Here is a 23,508-nt window from a genome sequence, read left to right as displayed (position 1 = left end):
CTGCCAGAAGCTGAACTCTTTCAGATCTCTTCTATATTTTTTTGAAATCTGAGAAAATCTATGATGAGAAAAAGAAATCTGTGAAGTCTCAGCAGCAAGAATCTTACCAAAATGAAAGGCCTAACATCCTAAAGCATAAAAATATTATATTAAAAATAAGTTTCATATCAGTGGTTCCTGAAGTTGGTTCGTTGCATTAGATTATGAACACCAAAATGGTGCTGTGATGACCAGCACAGGACCCACTAAAATGGATTCACTAATGACATTGTCAATACTAGAGCTGGATCCTGTCTTCTCCTAAAGATTATTTCCTTCCCAGGTTCATTGCATTTCATCTGTTTTATGAACCAACAAGTTCCGTTCCACACCTATGATCGGAACAAGCATTTTACTCTGATTTAATCCAGAAGTATCTCTCAAATAGCTCAGACACTTTTGAAATAGTCTTAGGGTCTGATGTTACAATTTGTCATTCTTATAAAGTGAAAACAAGCCTAGAAGATAAAAAGGTCAGATAAATGTTTTTAAGAAAGAAACTGACAGCTGTCATAATGCTTGTGCTTAGTGTAATAAGACACTTATCTGTGATTCCATCCTCTGATCCTGTGGGATCACTGTAATGCCATTTCTTTCTCAAGGATGGACACACAGAAATGCTTCATGATCTGTCTCATGATGTTGACTAACTGAACCATGATCACTTTTCTTAAGCACAGCAACTAATCATGATTGTTATCTTATTCTTCTTCCCTGTCATCTGCATCATTCGATGCAGATGAAATGCTCAGTCACAAGGACATGGTTTGGGCACTGGTGCAGGTGCAGTGGGTCACTCATGATTAAAGGAGGTCCACTGAGCCACAAGCAGGAGCTGCTTGGAACTTTCCAGCTTGTGTAAAGAGAGTGAGGGCAGAATTCAGTTCCCTTTACTCAAATGTCCAGGGCAGCCTATATGTTCTAGGAGTCTAAGATATATTCAAAAGTACAACAAGGGCTTTTTAAGTAGCATCTGTAGACAAGGAGAGATACCCAAGCACGTCCAACAGACACTAAGCATCTATCCTTGTGTAGAATTGCATAATAGCTCTAGATTTTGTTGATCGTGACTGAGATCACAATCATTACATATAATACCTACATTTAGGTTTCATGACCTCTGAATTTGACCCAAAGAGACTGTAATAACAGGGTGTTAAGGGCCGTCATGGAAGAGACACTGCATTAGGCATCTCTAAAATCTGGTTGGGAAAAGCTTTACAAGGTAGGGGATTCATCCCACTTCTAGGAGAGGCACATGAGACTGATATCTTTGAAAGAAGATAAGATTAATTTCCTTTCCTGCTCCCCAAAAGTTACATAGTTTTGTCTTGAGACAGAACATTTATAGTTTTGTCTTTTGTCTGTATAAATTTATTGCCACAGTTTGAAGTTTGCCACAGTTTATTTTTTGTCTCTTGTTGTTTGTTTTCAGACTACTGCAGAAATCTGATCACCACAGAACCACTTGCCAAAACAGCACAGAAACAGGGTAGGGAGAGTAATGGTGATCTTGCCAAAGAATTTCGATCCAATATGCTGCACAGTGCACACAGTGCTCTGCCTCAGTAGTCATTGAAACACTGGTTGTTTCTGTGACACTTCATCCATAACCAGTGTTAAGTTGAAATATATTTGTACTGTTAATCAGAATGCTGCACATTATAATGCATTTAGGTGTCTGCTATGCCTAAATGTGTTATTCTAGGGGATTCAATTTGTTTTAATTTGCTAGTTTGGGATAATGGTCCTTAAATTCCCTGTCTCATCCTTCTTCCCACTTCTTTGCCATAGTCATGCACAGCTTTAAACTGGAGGATGAGCATAGGTGTGCAAAAGGATATTTTACCAGGGATTATAAGAATATATCACAAAACAAGCATAAACATTTCCTGAAGTGAAGAACACTAGGATTTGAATGTTTGTGAGGTGTATGGATATATTGTCGTTAAACAGAAATCAACATGTGCTTCTGTATGCACAATCCCTTACATCTGGAAATTTTCCCCTTATGCTGTCAAGGGATATTCTCTTCCTCCTCAAATTTTTAAGAAAAACTGTGTTAAATCACTACATTTCCCACTGTCCTTTCAGAATGTCTATGGTTGAATGATGGATTGAAGGATCTCTAGAAAACCTTGGCTTTAATTTGATACAAAATGATAGTTGACTTTTTTAAGAACATCCATTTCATTTTTCTGAAGAACCTCACTCTTTCTGTGGTGAGATGTTTTAGGGAAAGATTTTTCTTATTTTGGAAATTGTCTTTAGGGCCAGGAACTAAATCTTACAAACCTGTTAACAAGGATGTAACAATCTGTTAGTCCGGGATTTTTTGGGATTGCACTGTAAGTGAATAGGATGGAGGTTTAAAAAACAGAATTATTTATGCTATTATATGCTTATTTTATTTTCCATGTGCATAATAGAGAATTGTATAACAATTCTGTTTTAGAAAATTTTACCTTCAGGGGATTTTCCCTTTGCAGAGGACATAAGGACTAAAAGCAGTAATAGACTTTCTTCTGTTTACGTATCTAACTACATGTGAGCTGTGTTGAAGACCACACTTGCTTTTCTGTTTTCAGTAGATATCTGTGTGTTATTTCTACAGAAAAATGTTGTCTATGTTCTTTCTTTTGTTTTCAAGCATGTCTCTGAGAGAATAAAAACTCTCCTGCATTCTTCTTACCTGACAAATATATATATATTCCTCCTCTACTCTGATTCCCCAAAGTTGTTCACTTACTACTTTCTCCTCAAGTCCTAGACAAAGGCTAAGCAGAGTAGTTTCAAAGACAAAAATTTATTTCCCATACACAAAGTATTTATAAAGATTGCTTGTCAGAAGTCATTTACAGTGCTACAATGCTTTCTAGAATGATGTGAAACATGACTGCTTTCTTAAACAGTAATTTGTCAAATGGAGTTCATAAAGCAGACAAAGTATCTCACTGGTGAACATTGACTATGCAGTTCTTTCACTAGCAGTTCAAGTTCCACTTTAAAGCTCATGCTTTTAAAGTCAGAATTAGCTCTTTTAATGGGTGAAATATCCTAAATATTCCCTCTAAAAGCATGTTGTATTTTTGATGCATTATTCAACTATTTTCACATTCAGCCTTAGTAAACCAGATCAGTTTTTACTGAGTATGAGACTAACCTTGCTTCAGCCCAACCACCTGTCAATCAGAAAGTACTCCCAGATGTCCTTGAACAATCTTCTCCTCTTAATTAGAAAAGAAAAAATAATTCTTATATTTGTGTGTGGACTTCAGTGCTGGCTGATACCATTTTTTGGATTTTTTTCCTTTTTTTTCACAATGCAGACTGCATTGACAAGATTATTTTTTGAACTTTGCAATTAAAAGTCACATCATTCTTTTAACAAAATGTTTTTCTATTGTTTGAATAAAAGCATTTTTTATAGAAGATAATTGTATTTATTAGCTTTTTTTAGCACACAGAAATATTTAAGTCACTTTTTTTTCACAAGAAGATTTAATGTAATTAAGCTTATAACTTTGTTAAGATTTGTTAGTCTATAAAGAGTATGCTTTGAATGTAGGTATATAGGCATGAACATTCAGAATTCAGTAAAAGATTAAGTTATTGCATATAAACAAAAAATAAATTCATACATACACTGGTGATTTAATCTCAATCTGTCTCCTACCTTAGAGAAAAGTGTCAGAAATGGTTATAAATATACATATAAATATAAACAAATATATAAATATAAAATAACTCAGGTTATTTTTTCAGTATCCTGAGGAAAGCCCATGGCTATTCTGAGACACTTTCAATCTGTTAATATTGCAGTTGCTTTTTATTTGAAGAGTAAAAGGGTGACAGAGAAGTAGTAATTTTTCAAATTTACAATTCCACACCAGTTACAAATCTTCCTTAGTTTTATCTGCTGTTAACTTTCATATATGTGCACACCTCTAACCAATATAAAACAGCAGAGAGAAATCAGATAAAATCAAGTTACTTACTCAAGGTCTTTAGCTGGAGTTATTTTAAGGGTTTTTAGTATTTTAGCCAGCATGTGAGAGATGAAAACACATTGCTTTGCATTGTTGTGCCTCATAAGATGTGTGATTTTCTTCATCCTTCCCTCTTTCAACCCATGTTGCTTGAAGGAGCTGATTTTTGATTTCACAGGGGGAAAAATGAGACCTGATTTGCTCTTTTGTTATCCACAACAGTTTTAAGCGCTACTTAAAAAAAAAAAAAATAAGGAAAAAATATCCCTTGATCACCTTTGTATCCAAGGGCTTTGAATGTACTGAGGACAGATATTCTTGCTGCTGTCTTTCTCTTCTGGACCAATGTTGACCTCGGGTGTGAGTCCACAGCTGGCTGAACATGAGCTAGCAGTGAGCCCAGGTGGCCAAGAAGGCCAATATCATCCTGGTCTGGATCAATAAAATCAGCAGCACCAGGGCAGTGACTGACTCCTGTACTTGGCACTGGTGAGCTATACCTTGAATCCTGTGATCAGTTCTGGGCCCTTCACTGCAAGAAAGACGTTGATGTTCTGGAGTGTGTCCAGAGAAAGACACGGAGCTGGTGAAGGGTCTGGAGCACAAGGAGCTCCTTGTAAGGAGCAGCTGAGGCAGATGTTTGGCCTGGAAAAAAGGGGGCTCAGGGGTGATCTTATAGGTCTCTACAAGTACCTGAAAGGAGGCTGTAGAAAGGTGGGGATCACCCTCTGAACCAGCGAGTGACAGGAGAGGACACAGCATCTAGCTGCACCAGGTGAGGCTCAGGTTGGGGTCAGGAGGAATTTTTCACAGAAGGGTTGTCAAGCACTAGAATAGCTTGAGCAGGGAGGTCGTGTAGTCGCCATTCCTGGAGGTGTTCGCAAAAAACTTGCATGTGGTACTTAGTGTCATAGTCTAGTTGACAAGGTGATGATCAAAGACTGAAGCCAGTTACCTTAGAGGCCTTTTCCAACCTAAATTCTGCCACCTCCATTGCTTTTCCTTAGCATATGCTCAGATACCCCAAAGCAAGCTTGAGTTGTTACACATGCTTAAGGCTGAGCTCTTAAACAAGGGTTACCTATGTGACACAGGTTCAAATGTACTTCAGTTGGGTTACAACATGTGGTTCTAGCATTTTCAGTCATTGTAAGGATTATCTAATTGTAAAAACAGCCCCACTTCCTTCACTGCTATTGCTTATGAAGCACTTATTTCTTATGAGGCAATTCAGAAGAAGAAAAGAGTGTAGCATCTGACCCAGAGTATTCCAAAATCTTGTAAGTTAAAAAAGGTAATATGAGACAAAAAGGGTTTTAATAGAAGAGGAAATTAATGATCATGATGATAGTCCTGACAGATGGTCAGGGGAAGTTGAGAAGATAGGGCTAGAAGTGTTATTTAAGGGGAAATGAGACTTTTTGGGTTTTTTTTTTCAGACAGACTGATATTAAAATAGTTCTTGGGAAAAAAAAAAAGTCTTTTACAAAGAGTCTCAGATTTGGAATAAACACTTCTTTCTGTGTCAGATTTGAATTGTGGAAGAGAAAAGAAACAAACAATGGGTGTTAAAAGAAAAGGCATGTTCTTTTTGAGGTGGCTGATAACGGGATTCTGCTATCTGTAAATCAGGAACGCTACTTTGTTGAAGTGCAGCACGGGAAAATACACCAACATATACACTACCTAATACATTAGATTTCTTTTTCAATAAATATTCACCCAGAATCACAGACACTAAATTTGTTCAGTCTTGTAACTCCTAGCTCTGTAGGTACTGTGGTTTGAACTCTGAAATTGTTCTTCCGGTGGCTGTGTCAGTGAGACAGAATACAGCATTAAGTAGGGTAGCTTTCATGCTCTTTTTCTTATTCCTAATAGCTGCAGATACTTTAGAGTTAGATTAACTTGTCCTTTTTTTTCTGAAGGCTAAGCAATTCAGTTTGCATATATGAACAGCATGGAGAAAAGGGGAGGAAGGAAGGGAAACAAAATTAATTTTCAGGAGGGACTATGGGAGTTCTCATGAATGAAACAGGTCATTGCTACTCCTTGGATCATCACCAGAAATTTACATTTTTATTCCCATAAAGCAGGAGGTATCTTGCAAGGCAGTGTAAGGTTTTCCTAGGGCATTTTAATGCTTTTACATCTTTCTTTCTGCATCATATGTGCTTAGTTGTTTAGGGACCTAGAACTGAGAGCCACAGAAGCAGAGGGGAAAGACATGCTGTTTATCTGACTTGCAGTCAGTTGGTAAAAGGTTTGGAACTGTTTCTATTAGGAATAGATTTGTGAGTTAGAGACTGGTTCAACCTGCATCCATCTCTGTGAATTTTCTTGGTGAAAAAAGAACCCAAATAAAAAGAAAACTATTTGCACTGATGGATGCTGTACAGAATCCTAAGACTCAGAGAGGCATAAGACTGCAGTTGGAAGTGTAAAATAGACAATTTAAACAAGTAGTTCAGCTTTTAAGCAACACTGAAACATCTTTAAAAATGACCAATTACTTTGTAGGTGTCCAGAAAATTTCCAGAAATCAGTTCTGGAAACATGATAGGTAGAATTGTCATCAGAGTGCCAATGTGGCTGCAATAGGTAGTCATGTAAGAGCACTCGGCTATTGTAGCAAAAAACTCAACTTTGTTGAACTCCTTATTCTAAAAACATTGAGTGAAAAACAGATGAAACTGCTAAAGTTTTATCAGGCTTGACATGGAATTGTTGGTATTTATGTGGATTCCATGTAAAGTAAAAGGTCAAGACATACTTGAAACTCGATCCTAACTGAAAATATTTGCCACTTGCAGTAAGCCTGTCTGAGATTTCTGGTTGTGATGAGAAATTCAAACGTTTTTGTCACTCAGTTAAATCCTAGATACTGCACTGAAAGAGAGGTTTTTGTGGGGATTTCTTTTGGTGTAAAACCTGTGTTAAGTCAGCAAAGCATCATATATTCTCAAGGTGACTTGCATAACTTTTTTTCCTTTGTTTTGACCATAAAAATTAAGAAATAACAAGTTTTATGTGCCATTAGGGCACAGTTGGGGCTAGACTGACCCTTATCCTATCCCCTGCAGAGTAAGACAAATTAAGTGGACTGTGTTATAATTGCTCTAATAAGCCAAACACTCTCAGGACATTGACGCCACTCAAGAACAACAGTAAGATGTGTATTTTCATGTGAACTGTATTGTTTCTTATGTTTTGGGTTATTAGCAGGAAAATTTGTTTTCCTCTTGAGCAGATTCCTGTGGAACACAGGGGCTTGGACTTGCACTATGTAAACAGTCAGAAAACATGCAGTAGTATTTTAATCTCAGGTACTAGATGCCTGCTCAGTACCTCAAATTTGAAGAAACTCAAACTTACAGCCCAAATATTTGCCTCCTTCCAAAGGAAGCAGAACCTGCTGTCTGAAGTGCTGGGAAGATATTCTGACTTCACTGAAGTCAGTGACAAACACACATGTGCATGGGTACCTAGAAATTACATGAGATCTGTGATGAACAGAAAAAAATGTTGTTCTATGTGATAGTTATGCAGCCTTTCTTTAATTTTATTCTGCTACAAATTTCCTAAGTGAAGGAAAAAAAGAACCAAAACAATGCTAAAACACATTTCCCGGGATTTGAAGCAGTTTTATGTAAGTAGTTATTTAATTTACAGTTATTACTGCAATCTGATGAGCTAATTAATATTCTAAAAATTGCTGCCAAACAGCCATCAAGAGCACTGTTTTACTTTAAACTTGCCTGTTAGGCAAGTAGTAATTGTCATGTGGTTCAATTCATGTTTTCAATTCATACAGAAGTAAAGAGGGAGGTCAGCAGAGCTGCCACCCTGGGCTTCCATGGGGTAGATTACAGGCCTTTCAGTCTGACTTTGGTGCCAGGGAAGGTTATGGAGCAGATCATCTTGAGTGTCATCCTATGGCACATGCACAGGGGATCAGACCCAGCCAGCATGGGTTTATGAAAGGCATTGACCTGCTGGACCAACCTCGTCTAATGCCAAGGCTGCCTACTCAGTAAATGAGGGAAAGGCAGCAGATGTTGTCTACCTGAACTTTAGTAAAGCCTTTGACACTGTTTTCCACAGCAAAACTGGCTGCTTTGATAGGTGCACCCTTCACTGGATAAAAAAAATAATGGATGGCCGAGCCCAGAAAGTGGTGGAGAACAGAATTAAATCTGGCTAGCAGACAGCCACTAGTGGTGTTCCCCAGGGCTCAGTATTGGAGCCAGTTCTGGTTAATGTCTTAATCCAGGATCTGATCAAGGGCATTGAGAGCACCCTCAGTCAGTTCATAAATGACACCAAGTTGTATGGAAATGTTTATCTGCTGGAGGGTAGAATGACTCTGCAGAGGGCTCTGGACAGGCTGGATCGGTGGGTTGAGGACAAGTATAGGAGGTTCTTCAAGGTGTAGTAGTGAGTCCTGCACTTGGGTCACAACAACCCCAGGCAGTGCTACAGGGCTGGGGAAGAATGGATGGAAAATGACCCAGCAGAAAAGGACCTGAGAGTGCTGGTCAACTGTAGATGAACATGAGCCAACTGTGCCCAGGCAGCCAGAAAAGCTGGTGGAATCCTGGTTTGTATCCACATCAGTATGTTCAGAGTTTCCCCCGGTACTCAGCACAGGTGAGTCCACACCTCAAATCCTGTATTCAGTTTTGGGCCTCTCAGTTACAAGAAAGACATTGAAGTACTGGAGTGTGTCCAGAGAAGGGCAACAGGGTTGGAAAAGGTCTGGAGCACAAGATTTTTGAGGAGTGGCTGAGGGAGCTTAGTTGTTTAGCCTAGAGGAAAGGAGGGTCAGGAGACACCTTATCACCTTATCGCTCTGAGAGGAGGTTGTAGCCAGAAGGGGGTCATTCTGTTTTCCCAAGAAAGAGGTGACAGAATGACTGATATCACCCTCAAGTTATATCAGGGGAGGTTTATGTTGGATATTATTCAAAATTTCTTCACTAAAAGGGTTGTCAAGCCTTGGAAGAGGCTACGCAGGGAAGTGATTGAATCACCATCCCTGGAAATATTGAAAAGATGTACATATGTGGTCCTTATGGACATGGTTCAGTGGTGGACTTGACGGTGCTGGGGTAGACTTGATGGTCTTAAAAGTATATTTCAACCTAACTGATTATATGATTCTATTATATGGATTGAACTATAAATAGTAAATAAGTCCTTTTTATTTTTTTTAGGAGTCCCTCTTTTCTCTTATTTGATCTCTGTTTTTCTGGGGAGTGATTAATTTACCTGTAATGAGGAACGAAAGGGAAAAAACAGGAGGTGGGAGGGTAGGTGTGCATTCTCTTCCTCTTCTCTGGACTCATCGTGCTCTCCCTTATTTTCTCTCTCCTTTATATCTGTTATTCTTATTATCTATCTTACTTCTTTTTCATGACTTCATGAATAAGAGATGTTTATACATCACTGGCTAACCTATGGGGTTTTCCCCCCTTTCATTTAATTTCATTTTGTCCTGTCATTGTCCAAAGTTGTAAATTCACCTCCATTCTCTAATATGTTCCTCTTCCTGTCATCACTTTATTTCCAACCTGCTCTCTGCCCTTCCTTAACATTTTTAAACTGCATAATTTTCTCCCTTCTTCTCATCTTCTTTTAAAGTGTTAATACCATATTCATGCAGCAGGGGTGTTCAGGGTGGAGACAGGGATAGCAAGGAAGGACGGGAGCTTTTATCCCCACAAAATGACAAAGCAGCAGGTTATCTCTATATTCAGGTACAATATGTCATTGTACCTGAATTCTCTCTTCTTCCTGGGACCAATATGGTAGAGAAGTACACTATGAAAACACTGAACATGCAGTTCATCAGCAGTTTACTCTGTTGCTTTTAGCTGTGGGCCATTATGGATAATAAAGAAAAGATGGAGCTATGTCAAGCTAATTCTTAACACATAATAGTTTACTTTCAGGCCTAATAAACCATAAATTGTTTGCTTTGTGTCTGGCAACCTAAAAAATATTACTACCTTAAAAGTTGTGTTCTTTTCTAATGGAAAGAAAAAATAGGGGGCAGAGCAGGAAGGTCAAGAAAGGGTTTAAAGGGGAAAGAGGGCAATTAATAGAAGTAAAACATTTCTCTTGCTGAAAGTATATTTAAGAAGGGGAATATATCACAATAATCAACGAGGTTTTTTGCCTTCAGCCTGTCTGAGGCCATGTGGTTTGGAGATCTGATCACTAGTCCGAAAAGGAAAGGCTGTTTGCAAGATTTCTGGGGTGTTTTTTCCTGGAAAAGGTGAGAGGACAAAAGCAGAAATCTATGACATACACTTTATGCCTTGTAAGGAAAGTATTCATCTGTCTATCTGCCTCTCTCTCTCTCTTTTTCTTTCTTTCTACATGCATATATATAGAGATCCATATGTTTCAAGCTGTCACTAAATTGATTTGGAGGCAGATTTTTCTTTCATATACTGCTCTGAAGATTAGGTTAAAATGCAATATTTAATATATGGCTTTTTTAAATATATTTAATATATGGCTAATTGAATTGGATTTTCTTATTTGTTTTGCTCTTTTACATTCGCTCTTCAGTATTTTATGGAGTTTTGCATGGTATTTCCATCAGTAATAACAGTTCTGACTACTTGGAGACAGAACAATGCCAAAGAAGGAGATGGTGTTTGAAAATTCAAACAGCAATTTGTAACAATCATACTTAATACACCCACAACATTTTGTTGTATACAGAATCTGTGGAATTTTTAAACCATTTATAAACTCATATTTTGCGTGAGCATGAGTAGCTGGCTCTTTGTTGAATAAATAAGTCATTATTTTCTCATTTGTGTTTGTGCTGTCTTTCAGTACTTTTGATTTCTTTAACAGTGTGAACTTTGGTTCAGCTTCTCTTTCGAAATACGGCTTCCATTCAATTTTCTTTGCAATAGGTTCATTAGGCAGTACTTTGCCCATTTTTGTTATCTTGTGGTTTTTTAGGTTTTTTTGTTGTTTTGTTTTTTGGTTTTTGTTTTTTGTTTGGTTGGGTTTTTTTCTGGTGCGTAACTAAAAGAATTTTCTGATTAAATTGACTATTAATAGCCATTATTTACATTAATTTGAACTTGTAATAGCATCACTAGAGGGCAGTATTGATTAAATTAGGCACACTCTCGTGCTCTTTGGAAATTTAACTTCAGAAAAGCCTCCAGTACAAATGTCTTTGCATTTTCAATATATGGTCATGGCTTTCAAGTCCATTTTTCATTACATCCTAAACATAAAAAGTAAAAGTAATCTTAATCACCATGTATATTTGACACTGTTATTTGTAATTTTAATGTATGTAAAAGAACATTCTGTGATTTTTATGAGAATGTGCATGAAGCTTAGTAGAAATTAGATAGCATTGAAGTTATTGTAAGCTATCATTTATTAGAAATAATTATTAAAGCGTAACATTTTTGTTATAAAAATAAGCTTCTTCATATGTTTTTTCTCAGGGAAAATGCTGTGGAAAATAAATATCTTCTAATTCATTAACTGTCTCCTTGAAAAATCTCAATACTGTGAATTTTATTATAATGGACAGCAAGAATAAGCAGAATTGTAAATTAAAACACTGACTCATTTGTTCTTATTGATTTACAGGTCTCCTGACAAATGCAGCAACACAGAATCCTCGTAGGAGTGGTTTAGGCTCTCTGTGAGCTACTTAACTTAGTCAAGTTTCACTGCTGTTGATCATCATCTGTTATATGTCATCAACTCAACTGTCTGTTTCTCTGTATCTCATGAATGACAGCATAATTCCTCTGCATTATGAGCTAAAGTTTGTTCTACCATTCTAAGGATCACTGGACTAAGGAATATAGAAAAAGAGATATGCTTGGGCATTAGCAATACAAAAAAGTTCATGGTTAACGTTTCATCTGCGTTATACACCACTGCTGGACTTGCTGTTACCTACATGTTTCAATCCGAAGAGTCTGCTACAATGAAGAGTATCATCCCAATCAGCCTTAGAGAAGACTGTTTTGCCTATGGGAGGACACTGAGGTGCAAAAGAGAAACTCTTCTTGTGCCCTAAACTGTCTGAATTGCTTTTATTTTCTTATACTTTCAGTATTTACAATAGACCAAAGAGCAAAATCTATTTTAAAGTGGACACAATCTTACTCTTAAGAGAGTTATGTCATTAAATTGAAGGAGGTCTCTACAAAGACATGATTCCAGCTTTCACAAAGCTGAAATGTTGTCCAGCAGAAGTCTTTTTGGAAAGCTGAAGTAAACACTAACTCAGAGACCTGCTCTTGAAATGCCATGTTCAAGAGAACATAATGGAACACTGAGAGAAAATTACCTGTTTGAAAAACTTGGACGAAAAGAACACAAACTGTCTACGCGGCACCTTTATTCCTCTGTACTTAGATTGACTTTCTCGTACTAAAATCATTTTCCGTTTTAACCAGTTAAACATGCCTCTTCTACAGTTCCATTTTTGATAGTTAAAGTTGGATAATACAGTATTTGCAAAGAGCATGTTTGGTCATCTGTGGCCTATGTCTCATCTGATACACCATTTAGCACCAGAAAGCAAATTAAAGAGAAAACAAAAGTAACACTTGTTTGAAAGAGATCATTAAATGTATTTTGAAAAGCCTAAAGTTATATATTTAACAGTTTTTATATGTTGTATATTTGTAGAAAATCCTATTTAACAATTAACGTGATAACTCTGACAGTCATGAAAAGTGGTTCAGAGTTAAGTTGTGTTTTATTACTTCAGTTGTCTCTGAAGTGACCAGTGTCGTTTGCTTTCTTCCATTGGGACATTCTGGATGTAAAGCATGACCAGAGAGGACTGTGTAGAAAAAGCAAAGAATAATGTTGTTTATATTACATAAATGCATTCAACCATTGCACTGTTGGAAGGCATTTTTTATTTTTATTTTATTTTTATTTTTTTGTCTTTATGTACTGATAAAAATAGAGTGTAAAATATTTTACTCATTGCTCTTCATAGCAAGGTGTTCCTTCCTTCCTTCCTTCCTTCCTTCCTTCCTTCCTTCCTTCCTTCCTTCCTTCCTTCCTTCCTTCCTTCCTTCCTTCCTTCCTTCCTTCCTTCCTTCCTTCCTTCCTTCCTTCCTTCCTTCCTTCCTTCCTTCCTTCCTTCCTTCCTTCCTTCCTTCCTTCCTTCCTTCCTTCCTTCCTTCCTTCCTTCCTTCCTTCCTTCCTTCCTTCCTTCCTTCCTTCCTTCCTTCCTCCCTCCCTCCCTCCCTCCCTCCCTCCCTCCCTCCCTCCCTCCCCCCCTCCCCCCCTCCCTCCCTCCCTCCCTCCTTTTATGTAAGGGTCAGTTTGAAGCCTATTCCTCGATCCCATTTTCAGTGTTTTACCTCATTGTTAGAATGCCCACTTTTTCAGCATTATTGGTTAGTGAAAATTTAGCAAAGACAGCATAGACAAGGGAGAAATTATGATAAAACAGAAACAAAACCTTGTTCCTTTTACTGTACCTTTTGGCATATAAGTTTGGTACATATTGGTAAGATACAATCAACAAGGGAGCTTAATTTCTTCCTGGCAAATGTATTATGGTTTCAATTATACTACCTAATACTCCAATTAACTTTTAGTGTTATGCTAGCTCTATTCTACTAAAGAAAAATATATAGAGATTATTCAAGTGACCATAGATAAAAGGTAAAAAAACGAAAAGTTGATTAAAGATTTTTTTTAAAAACCTATTCAAACACTGAGGATTATATAATGCAGTGGTTGCAGGAAAAGAGGAACTGTGGATCCTTTTGTCTTCAAGTAAAATAAATATATACAAAATTCTTATTTAATCATAGGATTTTGACCAGTGTCAAAGTAGCAATTAAAGCCCAGCCACTTCTAAAGTGTTATGGACTGACTGCACTATAAATGACCAATGTCAGGTTTAAAATGTCATGCAATAAATGATGGTAAATACATTTACTGTACATGTAGACCTCAAGAGCCAGATCCCTCACTCTACCAACTCTCTGTTTTGATTTATTTTAAAGGGAGCTTCGTAGCCTTATTTAGTAAACACTGAAAAAAATGAAAGATGTTACATCATTTTTGTTGCTTTACAGTATTCAGTTTTGTGTTGGTTCAGCTAAATTATGAAAAATAAAGAAAATCCTTTTATAAGTGAGACTTGTTCCCTGAGCATGACATCACCAAAGGAATTTCACCAGATGATAAGTAAGGTGGGAGCACAGAGAGGAAGATGGAATTGGAAACTGAGGACATGAACTGTGTATTGAAGTTTTTACTCTTCCATTTTTACGTTTTGGGTACCTTCATTTTGGTGTGTTCAGTTACAGATCATATTAAGGTCATTTATTTTCTGGAAAATGGATCCTCTAAGAACAAGAGGATCTAAGAATGAATTTTTTGAGATATTTACATCTAAAATCATACAGTCCAATCAGTTCTGAATATGCAACCTTATGTCTTTGTTTTCTAATTATTTTAAATACTCCAAAAAGGGTAGATTTACATGGTTATAAGGTCTACTCTGGATAAGAGCTATTGAAAAAATATTCTGATTACTCTTCAGAGGTGCATTCTTGTTTCTGAATTGCTCGTGTACAACAGACACTTCAAGGCACCTAAAATGTGTTTTGTGCTTCTCCGTCCTCCCCCAGAATGTATAGTTTTAAACAAACAAAATATACTGGCTGACTTTGTCACTGTGAATTACTACTCTAAGAGCAGTGGTGAAATGTTTCTCTCTCAGGAACAATATGTTTTCAGAATATTGTGAACTTTAATTTTACAAAACTAAGTTACATAAAAGAAATTTGTTTGTTTCTGAAAGTATTTTATGTGCCTCTTCCAAAGCAGAATCTGAAACACAGAGGGTAATGTCTTATTTGAATGCTATTAAATATCCGTCATTTCTCAGCTTGCACACAAGTAACTTTTTCAAAACATGCTTGAAAAGGAACAGAATAATACATAAAAGCACATAATAGGCTAATAAAAACAACCTCCAGAAATGCAGTAAACCTTTAAAAGTTTTCTGAAAAAACCTTCTATGTAGCTTTCTGTTAGCCCAGGAAAGGACACATGTAAGTACAGCTTTTAATATCTCAGATATCAAATGGAGCAAACATTAGCACACTATAGCAATCAATGTGACACATCATTCACCAATTTCGTAATTATGCTTTTAGCCTTTTTTTTTTTGCCAATTCATTTCTTCTTATCAGCAACTCAGGTTTTATGTGGTATCCTCAATCACTCACTTGTTTACTGAAATTGCACCCGTGTGCTGTTGCATAAATCTTTAACCCAGGCAGTTACTATCTCATATAGCCTACTCATCACAATCCTGATTACTAATTAGTTTCCAGAAGAAAATAAAGAATTCAACACTGTGTCTGAAAAGCCTCTATAGCTGTGAGGAACAGCTGAACTAGAAGGTGGTAAATGATTGGTTGATGGAAAAATCATAGCACTGAATGCCTGGGCAACTGAACTAGTGGAAAATAAAAAATGGACAAGCCAACAGTGGATGTAGCACAAGAAGCCAACCCCCCCACCCCCCAAAAAAAAACCCCACAAACAAAATACAAACCAAACAAAAACCAAAACAAAGCAAAAACAACTAAAACCTGAAATATTTATATATAATCAGGGGAGAAAACCACACCCAGAAACCGCTCTTTTATTACATATAATGTACATATAGGCAGTATCTTTTCCAATTTAAAAAAATACATAAGAAGGCATTTGCTTTTAAACATCTTTGTATGGTGTGTATCAAGAATCACATATACATTAATAACAAATAAAGACAGGAATGGCTTGACTATTTTTTTTCTGACATCACAGAATTGATCCTACATTGAAGTAATGAATCTCTCACACTGGGCTTAAGCAAATAGAGATGGACAGAAATCACAATACTCTACTTCTGCTTTCAGACTGGGGCTTGAGTAGAGAAAGGAGGTCAAGAAAGAAACTGAAGAAAAAAACAACGAAGACCAGAGAAAAATCAAATTTTTCATTACAAAGTATTTTGTGTTTAATAAGTGCCTTTTAGTATTCAGTGCATACTAGGGGAGTCAAAAGGAGTATTATTTGAAACAGGGAAATAAGAAAGGAAACATTATTTTAACTGCAGAGATGAGAATTTTACTGATAATGTGGTTGTCTTCTTTAGAGATATAAATCCCATTAAACTTTGAGACCCATGGGTAATATATAAAAGGTAATTCTGTCACTGATTAAAAATAAACTAAAAAATGGAAACTAAACTAAAAAGTGGAAATGACAATAAGCCAGAATAGATAGTGACTAATAATGAGCCATTCTGTGGGAGGATCGACACAAGTTCCTATACTGCTTTTGACTATGAATGAAATATGAATACTGAGATTGCACAGTTTGTTAGCATCAGTAAATTACACAGATTAGTGAAGATGTGGTAGGCATATGAAGTAATGTAGAGACAAAATGGATCACCAAATATTAGCAGAAAATGGAAAACTAAAAACCGGGAATGTCAATTTATCATTTCTTACACCATCAAAGTAATTGTGGCTTCAACTATATCAATTTTTGGAATTATGTGAAAAAGGACTTCTGCTCTTGAAATGGATACTAATGTTGGTTTCAAGCTACTCAGTGCCCAGGTCAGATCACTGGTTTCATATGGTAATCCTAAATTAGTTATGCCTTTTCAGAGCTCCAGCAAGCCATTGGAGAACCCTTACAATACATATCTGTTAAAAAGCTCAATGTGCTCATGGCACCAGTGCCCTCCACATCTGGCTTGGACAGACCATGCCCACAATTTTCGAGGTTTGATGTTGCCAGTATTAGGCTAGTGAAAGTGACATTAAAATGCAATATTGTGCAGCAGTGATGCAAAAAGCCCTGTGCAAATGAACAAATTTGATTCACAAATAATCAAAAAACAATTTTTCTAAAAGTATTAATAATTAGCATGCAAAGAACAGCTACAGTAAAAAAACACCCAAAACACATAAGGACTGTCAATGTAAAAAAGAAAACAAACAAACAAAACCCATACCAAAATATAGAATGAAAAAGAAAATTTCTGTAAAGATCTTTGTTTAGGAATAGAAACTCCAAAGGCAATTATGTTACGAGTATAGGGTCTGACATAACAGAAGGAGCAATGTTAGCATGTGCAGAGAGCAGTTTACATTATCTAAGGAGCTTAAGCACTACCTCAAAACCATTGCATAAAGCAACTGTGAGCAAGTGTCTTCCTTCACTCCACTGGAAGAAGCTGATGTATACATTTATATGTACCCAAGAGGAGAGACAGGTGGTTTAGTCTGGGTTCTCACACAGGCATAACAATACATGTCACCCACCTCAGGCAGAGGCTGTGATGACAGGAAAGGTTGGCATCAGCAGGCAACCAGATTATTTTACTGAGTTGTGAAGGTGCTAACAAAAAGTGGGTAGTAGAAGCCTGATGTGTTTGTTAATGTGTTTGTACAAACACATTGCACCAAACAGCTCACAGATCCCCAGTGGCAGTAAAGAGGGCCTTCCCACCACAACAACTAAAACAAGTGCAAGGGTCATATATTTCTTCCTGTATATGCAGACAATCTCTGCATGGATAGATGAAAATTAATGTGGCTCCTTCTGTCTACACTCTCCATTCACTTCTACAAAGATGCATTTAACCAGACTCCAGAGGAGAAATTCAACATGGACTGCAACTTTAAAGCATATAAGCCTAAATGTTGTGCTGTTAACAAAACAAAAAGTATGTTGGTGCTTGAAGATAATTATGTTTAATTTGACAGAACTTACAATTTCTGCCTCAATGAAGCCATGCAGAATTTGGTTTTCTCCACAGACAGATTTGTTCCTTCTCAGAATATTGAAGAGAGCAACATGAGAGTGACAATGTAACTTTCAGCTCATGCAAGACAAATCAAATGAGGGTGAGAACCGGAGGGGCAGAAATACTAGCTAAGTAAATAACAAATATCTTAGTGCGCACATGAGACAAGCATCCCTGAAAATGACACAGACAGTTCTTAAGAAGAGCACATGGCCACACCTTGTTCTTGAAATGGAGGCTCTTCCGGGAACCTACATGCATTGCTGTAGAGCTTCTTCCAGACCAGAAACAGATGAAAACTGTCTAAACACAAAGATATATACAGCAAGTTAGAGGGAAAAGTTATCATGAAATCTTTGCATTTAATTGTACACATCAGGTTAATGTTTCCTGTACTTCACCACTTGTTCTTCATAGATTAACAAAATCTTACTGGAAGAAATCTTTGTCACTGACTCCATGGCAAGGGCACTTGGTATTATTTAGATGGTGACTGTAGTCTCCTTAGGCAGTTTAACAAACTCAGCAAGCTTCCTCTCCTCTCCTTTTTTCTCCCATTGGCTTCATCCTCTAGGTCTGTACAGACATATCCATTGTAATGGTTACCAGCAGTCCTAAAGGAATTATTTTAAGGTTGGTCATCCTGTTTTGGCTGCTGGTGTGGGTTTGAAAGTGTGTGGTGCAGTTCCAACTAAAAGCCCAGCTCATGATACTGCCTCTAGCTGAGCAGCTGTATGCCAGGTGGCAATTGGCCCCCAGGTTTGCTGCTCTTGAGGGAATTTTGTATAGGCTGCATAATATGAAACCACTGCAAGTTGAATAGCTTTCTGAGGTGAACAGGAATTAAAGATTTCTTCAGTATGTTTCTTCAGCTAAAAAAGAAAATTTTGCTTTTTCAGAAGCCTTTTATCATTATTTTTTGTCTTGTGAAAAATTAGAAATACAAAGTCTAGATAGATACACAGTAAAACTTGTTGACTTTCTACTTACTTGTAAAGATGTCTCAGTCTGGAAACAAGGCAATCAGCTTGTAAAACAACTATTTACATCCAACAGTATTTTTCTGTGCTCCAAAACCAGATTTTCCTGAAGAACAAACTAGAACCAGAAGTAAAAATATTGCTACTCATTCAATTTTTAAAGATAATGCCTAAGCTTATATTTATAATTGAGAACTTTCCTAAATTTAAACACTTGGTCACTGTGTCTAATGATGCCATCTGGTGACACCTGTCATAATGATATCTAACTTTGTCTGTTATTTTTCCAAACAAAATACAAAACCTATAAAGTGACTTCATCAGATAATCAATGCTCAAAAAAATATTACCATTACAAAGAGGAGTATCTTGCTGAGCTTTCTAATGTTATTAATGAGAGAGGTATGTGTTTGAGGACAGTCCTGCTTTCACTGTACCTTAAAAAACTTCCTTACAACAAGGCAGACCTCTTATAGGGGCATGAGGAATGTATTAATTTCTTAGACAGTGAGTAGGCTGCAGGGAATATTGCTGCAAAGTGATCTATAGCCCAGCTATAGCAAGGTTCCAAGGCAATACTCTATTGCTATATTCATTTCACGGAAAGGTTTCCCTTACTATAGTGCATTGACCAATATTTCAGTCCTACCATGAGCTAAACCAGCATTACTGCTGTACTGAAGTAATTAATTGAAAATACAAAAAAAATAAAATAAACATACATTTATTTATTAAGAAGTCCAGCAGAGAACCCTTACAGTGACAGATGATATTAGCCTATAAGCCTTTATAACTTACATGGTAATAAAATGGGGTTACGTTTTTGAATTAAATTGATAACATGACCAAATCGATTTCATTAGTGTATCTGTCATATTTGCTGTTAATGATGGCTAACAGTGGAATAGAAACTGACAACAATCCCTGAAAAACTGTGCAGATCAAAATTATATTATACTGGCATTCATGAATTTTAATAACCTTTTTTATCATGAATTTTGAACTCCCTTTTCAAATTTGAAGCTTACAAGAAAGAAGAGAATTAAACTTTCTACACCTGTCTCAGCTCCTATTATTTCTATTGTTACAAGTTAATAGGCTCAAGAATAGAAGACATTTCCACTAACTAAAACAAAAAAAAAAAAGGTCTTGCTTGAGAGTCTCTTGTGAGTGCTTATAGAGGAATGGATGTTTCTCTGCTGCTAAAGTGTTGACATCAGAGTAATTTCTTCTGAATGACTAGAGAGCTTTAGGACACCCAAATTGCTGTTTAGAAGACTGTTTGTGGAAGATGCTATTTGTATTAATAGACATCGGTACTCCAGTGTGTAACTCCCTTTAATGGTAATGGAAGTTCTGCAAAAATCTACAGGACAACAATACCTACGGCCAAGAAGCATCATAACTCTCTAATTCCATTAGCAGGGCTTAAATAAATGTGAGTTGAAAGTCTACAAGTATTGAAATGCTACACCTTGCAGCAGCATTTGAGAACAGCAAAATGCCCTTATGTAATGAGACACCTTGATCCCTCTGCTACTTGAAAATGTGGTAAGATATTAAATATGTGTCAAAGGACCTGAAAGACCAAATACTCTTTCCTATTTCAAGGCCCTGATTACAACCTCTTTCGTGGATTAAAATTGTGTGAAAATAGATAATTAAAAAAGAAAAAAACTCTTAGATAACTCAGAACAGGTAAAGGATAACTTTACCTTTACCATTTTATTAAGAATTTAATCTAAAATACATTATATAAATGTATGTGTATATATATAGTGAAGGACACTGTCTGAGCTTACTGTCTTTCTTGCTCACATAGAATTTACACTCAGGAACTGTGACAGCAACATGAATAAAAAAAATAGAGATATCATCTGTAGAGCTTAGGTAGTAGAGGGAGAAATATTTAATCTTTCATATGTGAGGGTTGTTCTGGCCTTCTGGAGATGCTGGTCTCTACAAGACAAACTTTGTCTTCACATCTTCTGTGGCACTGTTAACAAAAGTTGGGTACTTTTAGTGAGATTCTTCCTGTACTACACATACTATGCATATATTCATAGGCTACAGACTTCACAGAATCTTTCAATCTACATGTTGACAGTGTATTCAAAAGTATTGCTGCTCCTGGTATTCAAGGTAACTTTATTTGGATTTTATATCTAGGGTGGATTAACCTTGGCCTGCAGCCAGATACCTACATAACCTTGCTTTCACTCCTGCTCCTCAACAGGACAGGAGGAGAAAATGAGATAGAAACAGGGAGCTAACCTACCAATTAATCTAAAAAGAAAAACAGACTGAACTTCAGAGAATTAGTCCAAGATATTGACAAAAAAATATGTGCGGATAATAAGAAAAAAAAGACAAAAATTAAAGATCATCTTTTCTCTCCTTTTTTTCCCAAAGTTCAATTTTAATACTTCATTCCAAACCTCAATTCCTGTCGTCAAGAGGCACAGGGAGGATGTGGGGTGGGAGAATAGTGATGAATCCATAAGAGCCTCTTTGCTGCTCTTGCCTCCTGAGACTTCTTTGCTTCAGCACAGTTACTTCCAGTGGGCTGCAGTCCTCAAGGGAAAACCAGTTCAGTGTAGGTCTGCCACATGCCACAGCTCCTTCAGACCTTATCCACTGTGGTGGTTTAGGAGCGGTATTCCCTGATTAATTTCTCCCACTAAAATGCAAACCACATACTTCTTCCTTATCCCCAGCCTCTCTGGTGAGAGAGACAAAAGAGAAATCCCAAATTGTAATAACAAACATTTACTGGAAATGAAATCTAGACAAGAAAACAAATAGGAATGAGAACAATATTAATAACATAAGTACACAAAAATATTTGCATGCAAAAGATGCTTGCTGACCAACCTAGCACCAAATGAAACACCTCTGAGACAACAAATAAAAAGGCAGCAGACCCTCCACAGGCCACCTTTTCCTTCACAAGTACCAGTCACACCTCTCTCTTTGGAAATGGGAATCCCTTACTTTATCTCCCTGGCAGTGAAATGAGTTGTACAGAATAACAACTTCCACACACCAAATGGGTTCAACCTCCACCCCCTCACAGCTACTGTGGAAAAATTCACTGTCCTGGCCAAAACCAGGATATCCACCTACACCAACCCATGTGTCATGTCCCACAGGCTACAGTGAATATCTACTCCAGCAATCTCTCCAAGGGCTGCAGGGAAATACCTGCTCCACCATGGTCCCCTCCACAGGCTGCAAGTGAATCTTATCTCTGGCACCTGCAGCACCTTCCCTCCTCCTTCATTGATCTGGGTTTCTGCAGGGCAGTTTCTCACAGTTTTTACCTCAATTTTCACTGCTGTGCAGTGTGTTGACTTTCCTTAAGTCTGTTTTTCCAGTTGTGTTTCCATTTTGGCCAAGGTGCTCAGCTGGGTGGAGCTGGCCTAGGGCAGCCCTGACCCTCCCAACTGGGACCCCTGGCAGCTGCTTTTCTTTTTCCCTTGTAATCGTTTGTGGTTTTTGACATTAACGTCTTTCTGCATTAATTGAAATACAAGGCATTTGGTCTCTAATCGAGAACATTTTAATAGCAACTGTCTTTAAAACCAAAACAACCAAAATCAAACAAACAAACCCCCCAAAATAACAAAAAAACCCAAACCAAAATTCCACTGATCTTCAAAGCCATTTAAGTCACTTAAAAGAATTTTCAAACTACTGACATAAATGCAAAAAAAAGGTACGGTACTGTTTCTTAACAAAGGTGATGAGGCCTGAAGGAAATTAGGAAATAAGTAAATTAGTGAAGCCTATAGAGCCTGACAAAACACCCTTCTTGACAATCTCCTGTAGGACTGTAAAAAATTCCTTTTTCCCAAGTCTCTTTCATCTCCTGTCTCTGGGGATAATTGTATTTTCAGTGGATTAAAAAACGAAAAGCAAATGCCTTTGACATTGTATTTATGGCTTGCTCCCTTTTGCAGCCAGCTCCAGATATCTGAGGCTTTAGAAGTGCTTTGACATTCATTGCAGGCCGTGGAGAACCGTGGCACACTTACCAATACACACAGCTGCAATCCGTGACTTCTCTGTGCTTGTGTTTACTGAAGACAAACCACACCATTACAGCTATTCCATTCAGACCATCTCATTGAGTTTATTTTAAGATTTAGCACTGCTGCCCATTGCTGTATCCACATGCTAAGAAGTCACTAGCAATAGGTAGTCTGTAAGAAAAATGGCTGGATGAATCTCTTTAGATCTTCTTCTCCACCTCCTCCCCTCCTACAAAATCCTTTGTAAAACTTAGGTTTGGTGGTGTCTTGGGAAGAAGGAACAGAGAAGTAGATTGCATGGCATGTGGAATGGAGTGCAATGAATAGTATTTTAAATGAGAAAAAGTGGATTTTCTAAATCTCAAGAAACTGCTTTTGTTTTTGTTTTTGTTTTTTTTTAACTAGACAGCCTTGAACAGGAATCTTTGTACTCATATGTGTGGTATGCTGAGTTTTTTGATCTGTCCTATCATGGGGGAGTGTAACCCACTTTAAAAAAAAAAAAATAAATATACAGTTTTTATCCTCTAGTAGAAAATACTTGGAAGGACTTGCATCAGCATATTCATACAAGCCTCTTCAAAGGGAATATATATATTATTATATCTGAA

At 37.1% G+C, this 23,508-nt stretch overlaps 1 protein-coding gene across 2 annotated transcripts in view; it reads left to right on the top strand.

The window, feature by feature from the left end:
* LOC131572839 (chemokine-like protein TAFA-5) overlaps positions 1–12,259 on the top strand; it is a 403,451-nt gene extending 391,192 nt beyond the window's left edge. For both annotated transcript variants that reach the window (XM_058826227.1, XM_058826228.1), the window contains exon 4: positions 11,664–12,259. In XM_058826227.1, the coding sequence (XP_058682210.1) occupies positions 11,664–11,672 (9 nt within the window). In that variant the 3' untranslated portion in view covers positions 11,673–12,259. The remainder of the gene's footprint in view (positions 1–11,663) is intronic.
* Positions 12,260–23,508: the final 11,249 nt, after the last annotated feature.

This window comes from Poecile atricapillus, chromosome Z (assembly GCF_030490865.1).
Source record: "Poecile atricapillus isolate bPoeAtr1 chromosome Z, bPoeAtr1.hap1, whole genome shotgun sequence".
Classification (NCBI taxonomy): Eukaryota; Metazoa; Chordata; class Aves; order Passeriformes; family Paridae; genus Poecile; species Poecile atricapillus.
Note: the sequence above shows the minus strand (reverse complement) of the source record. Positions and strands in the feature narration are given on the sequence as shown.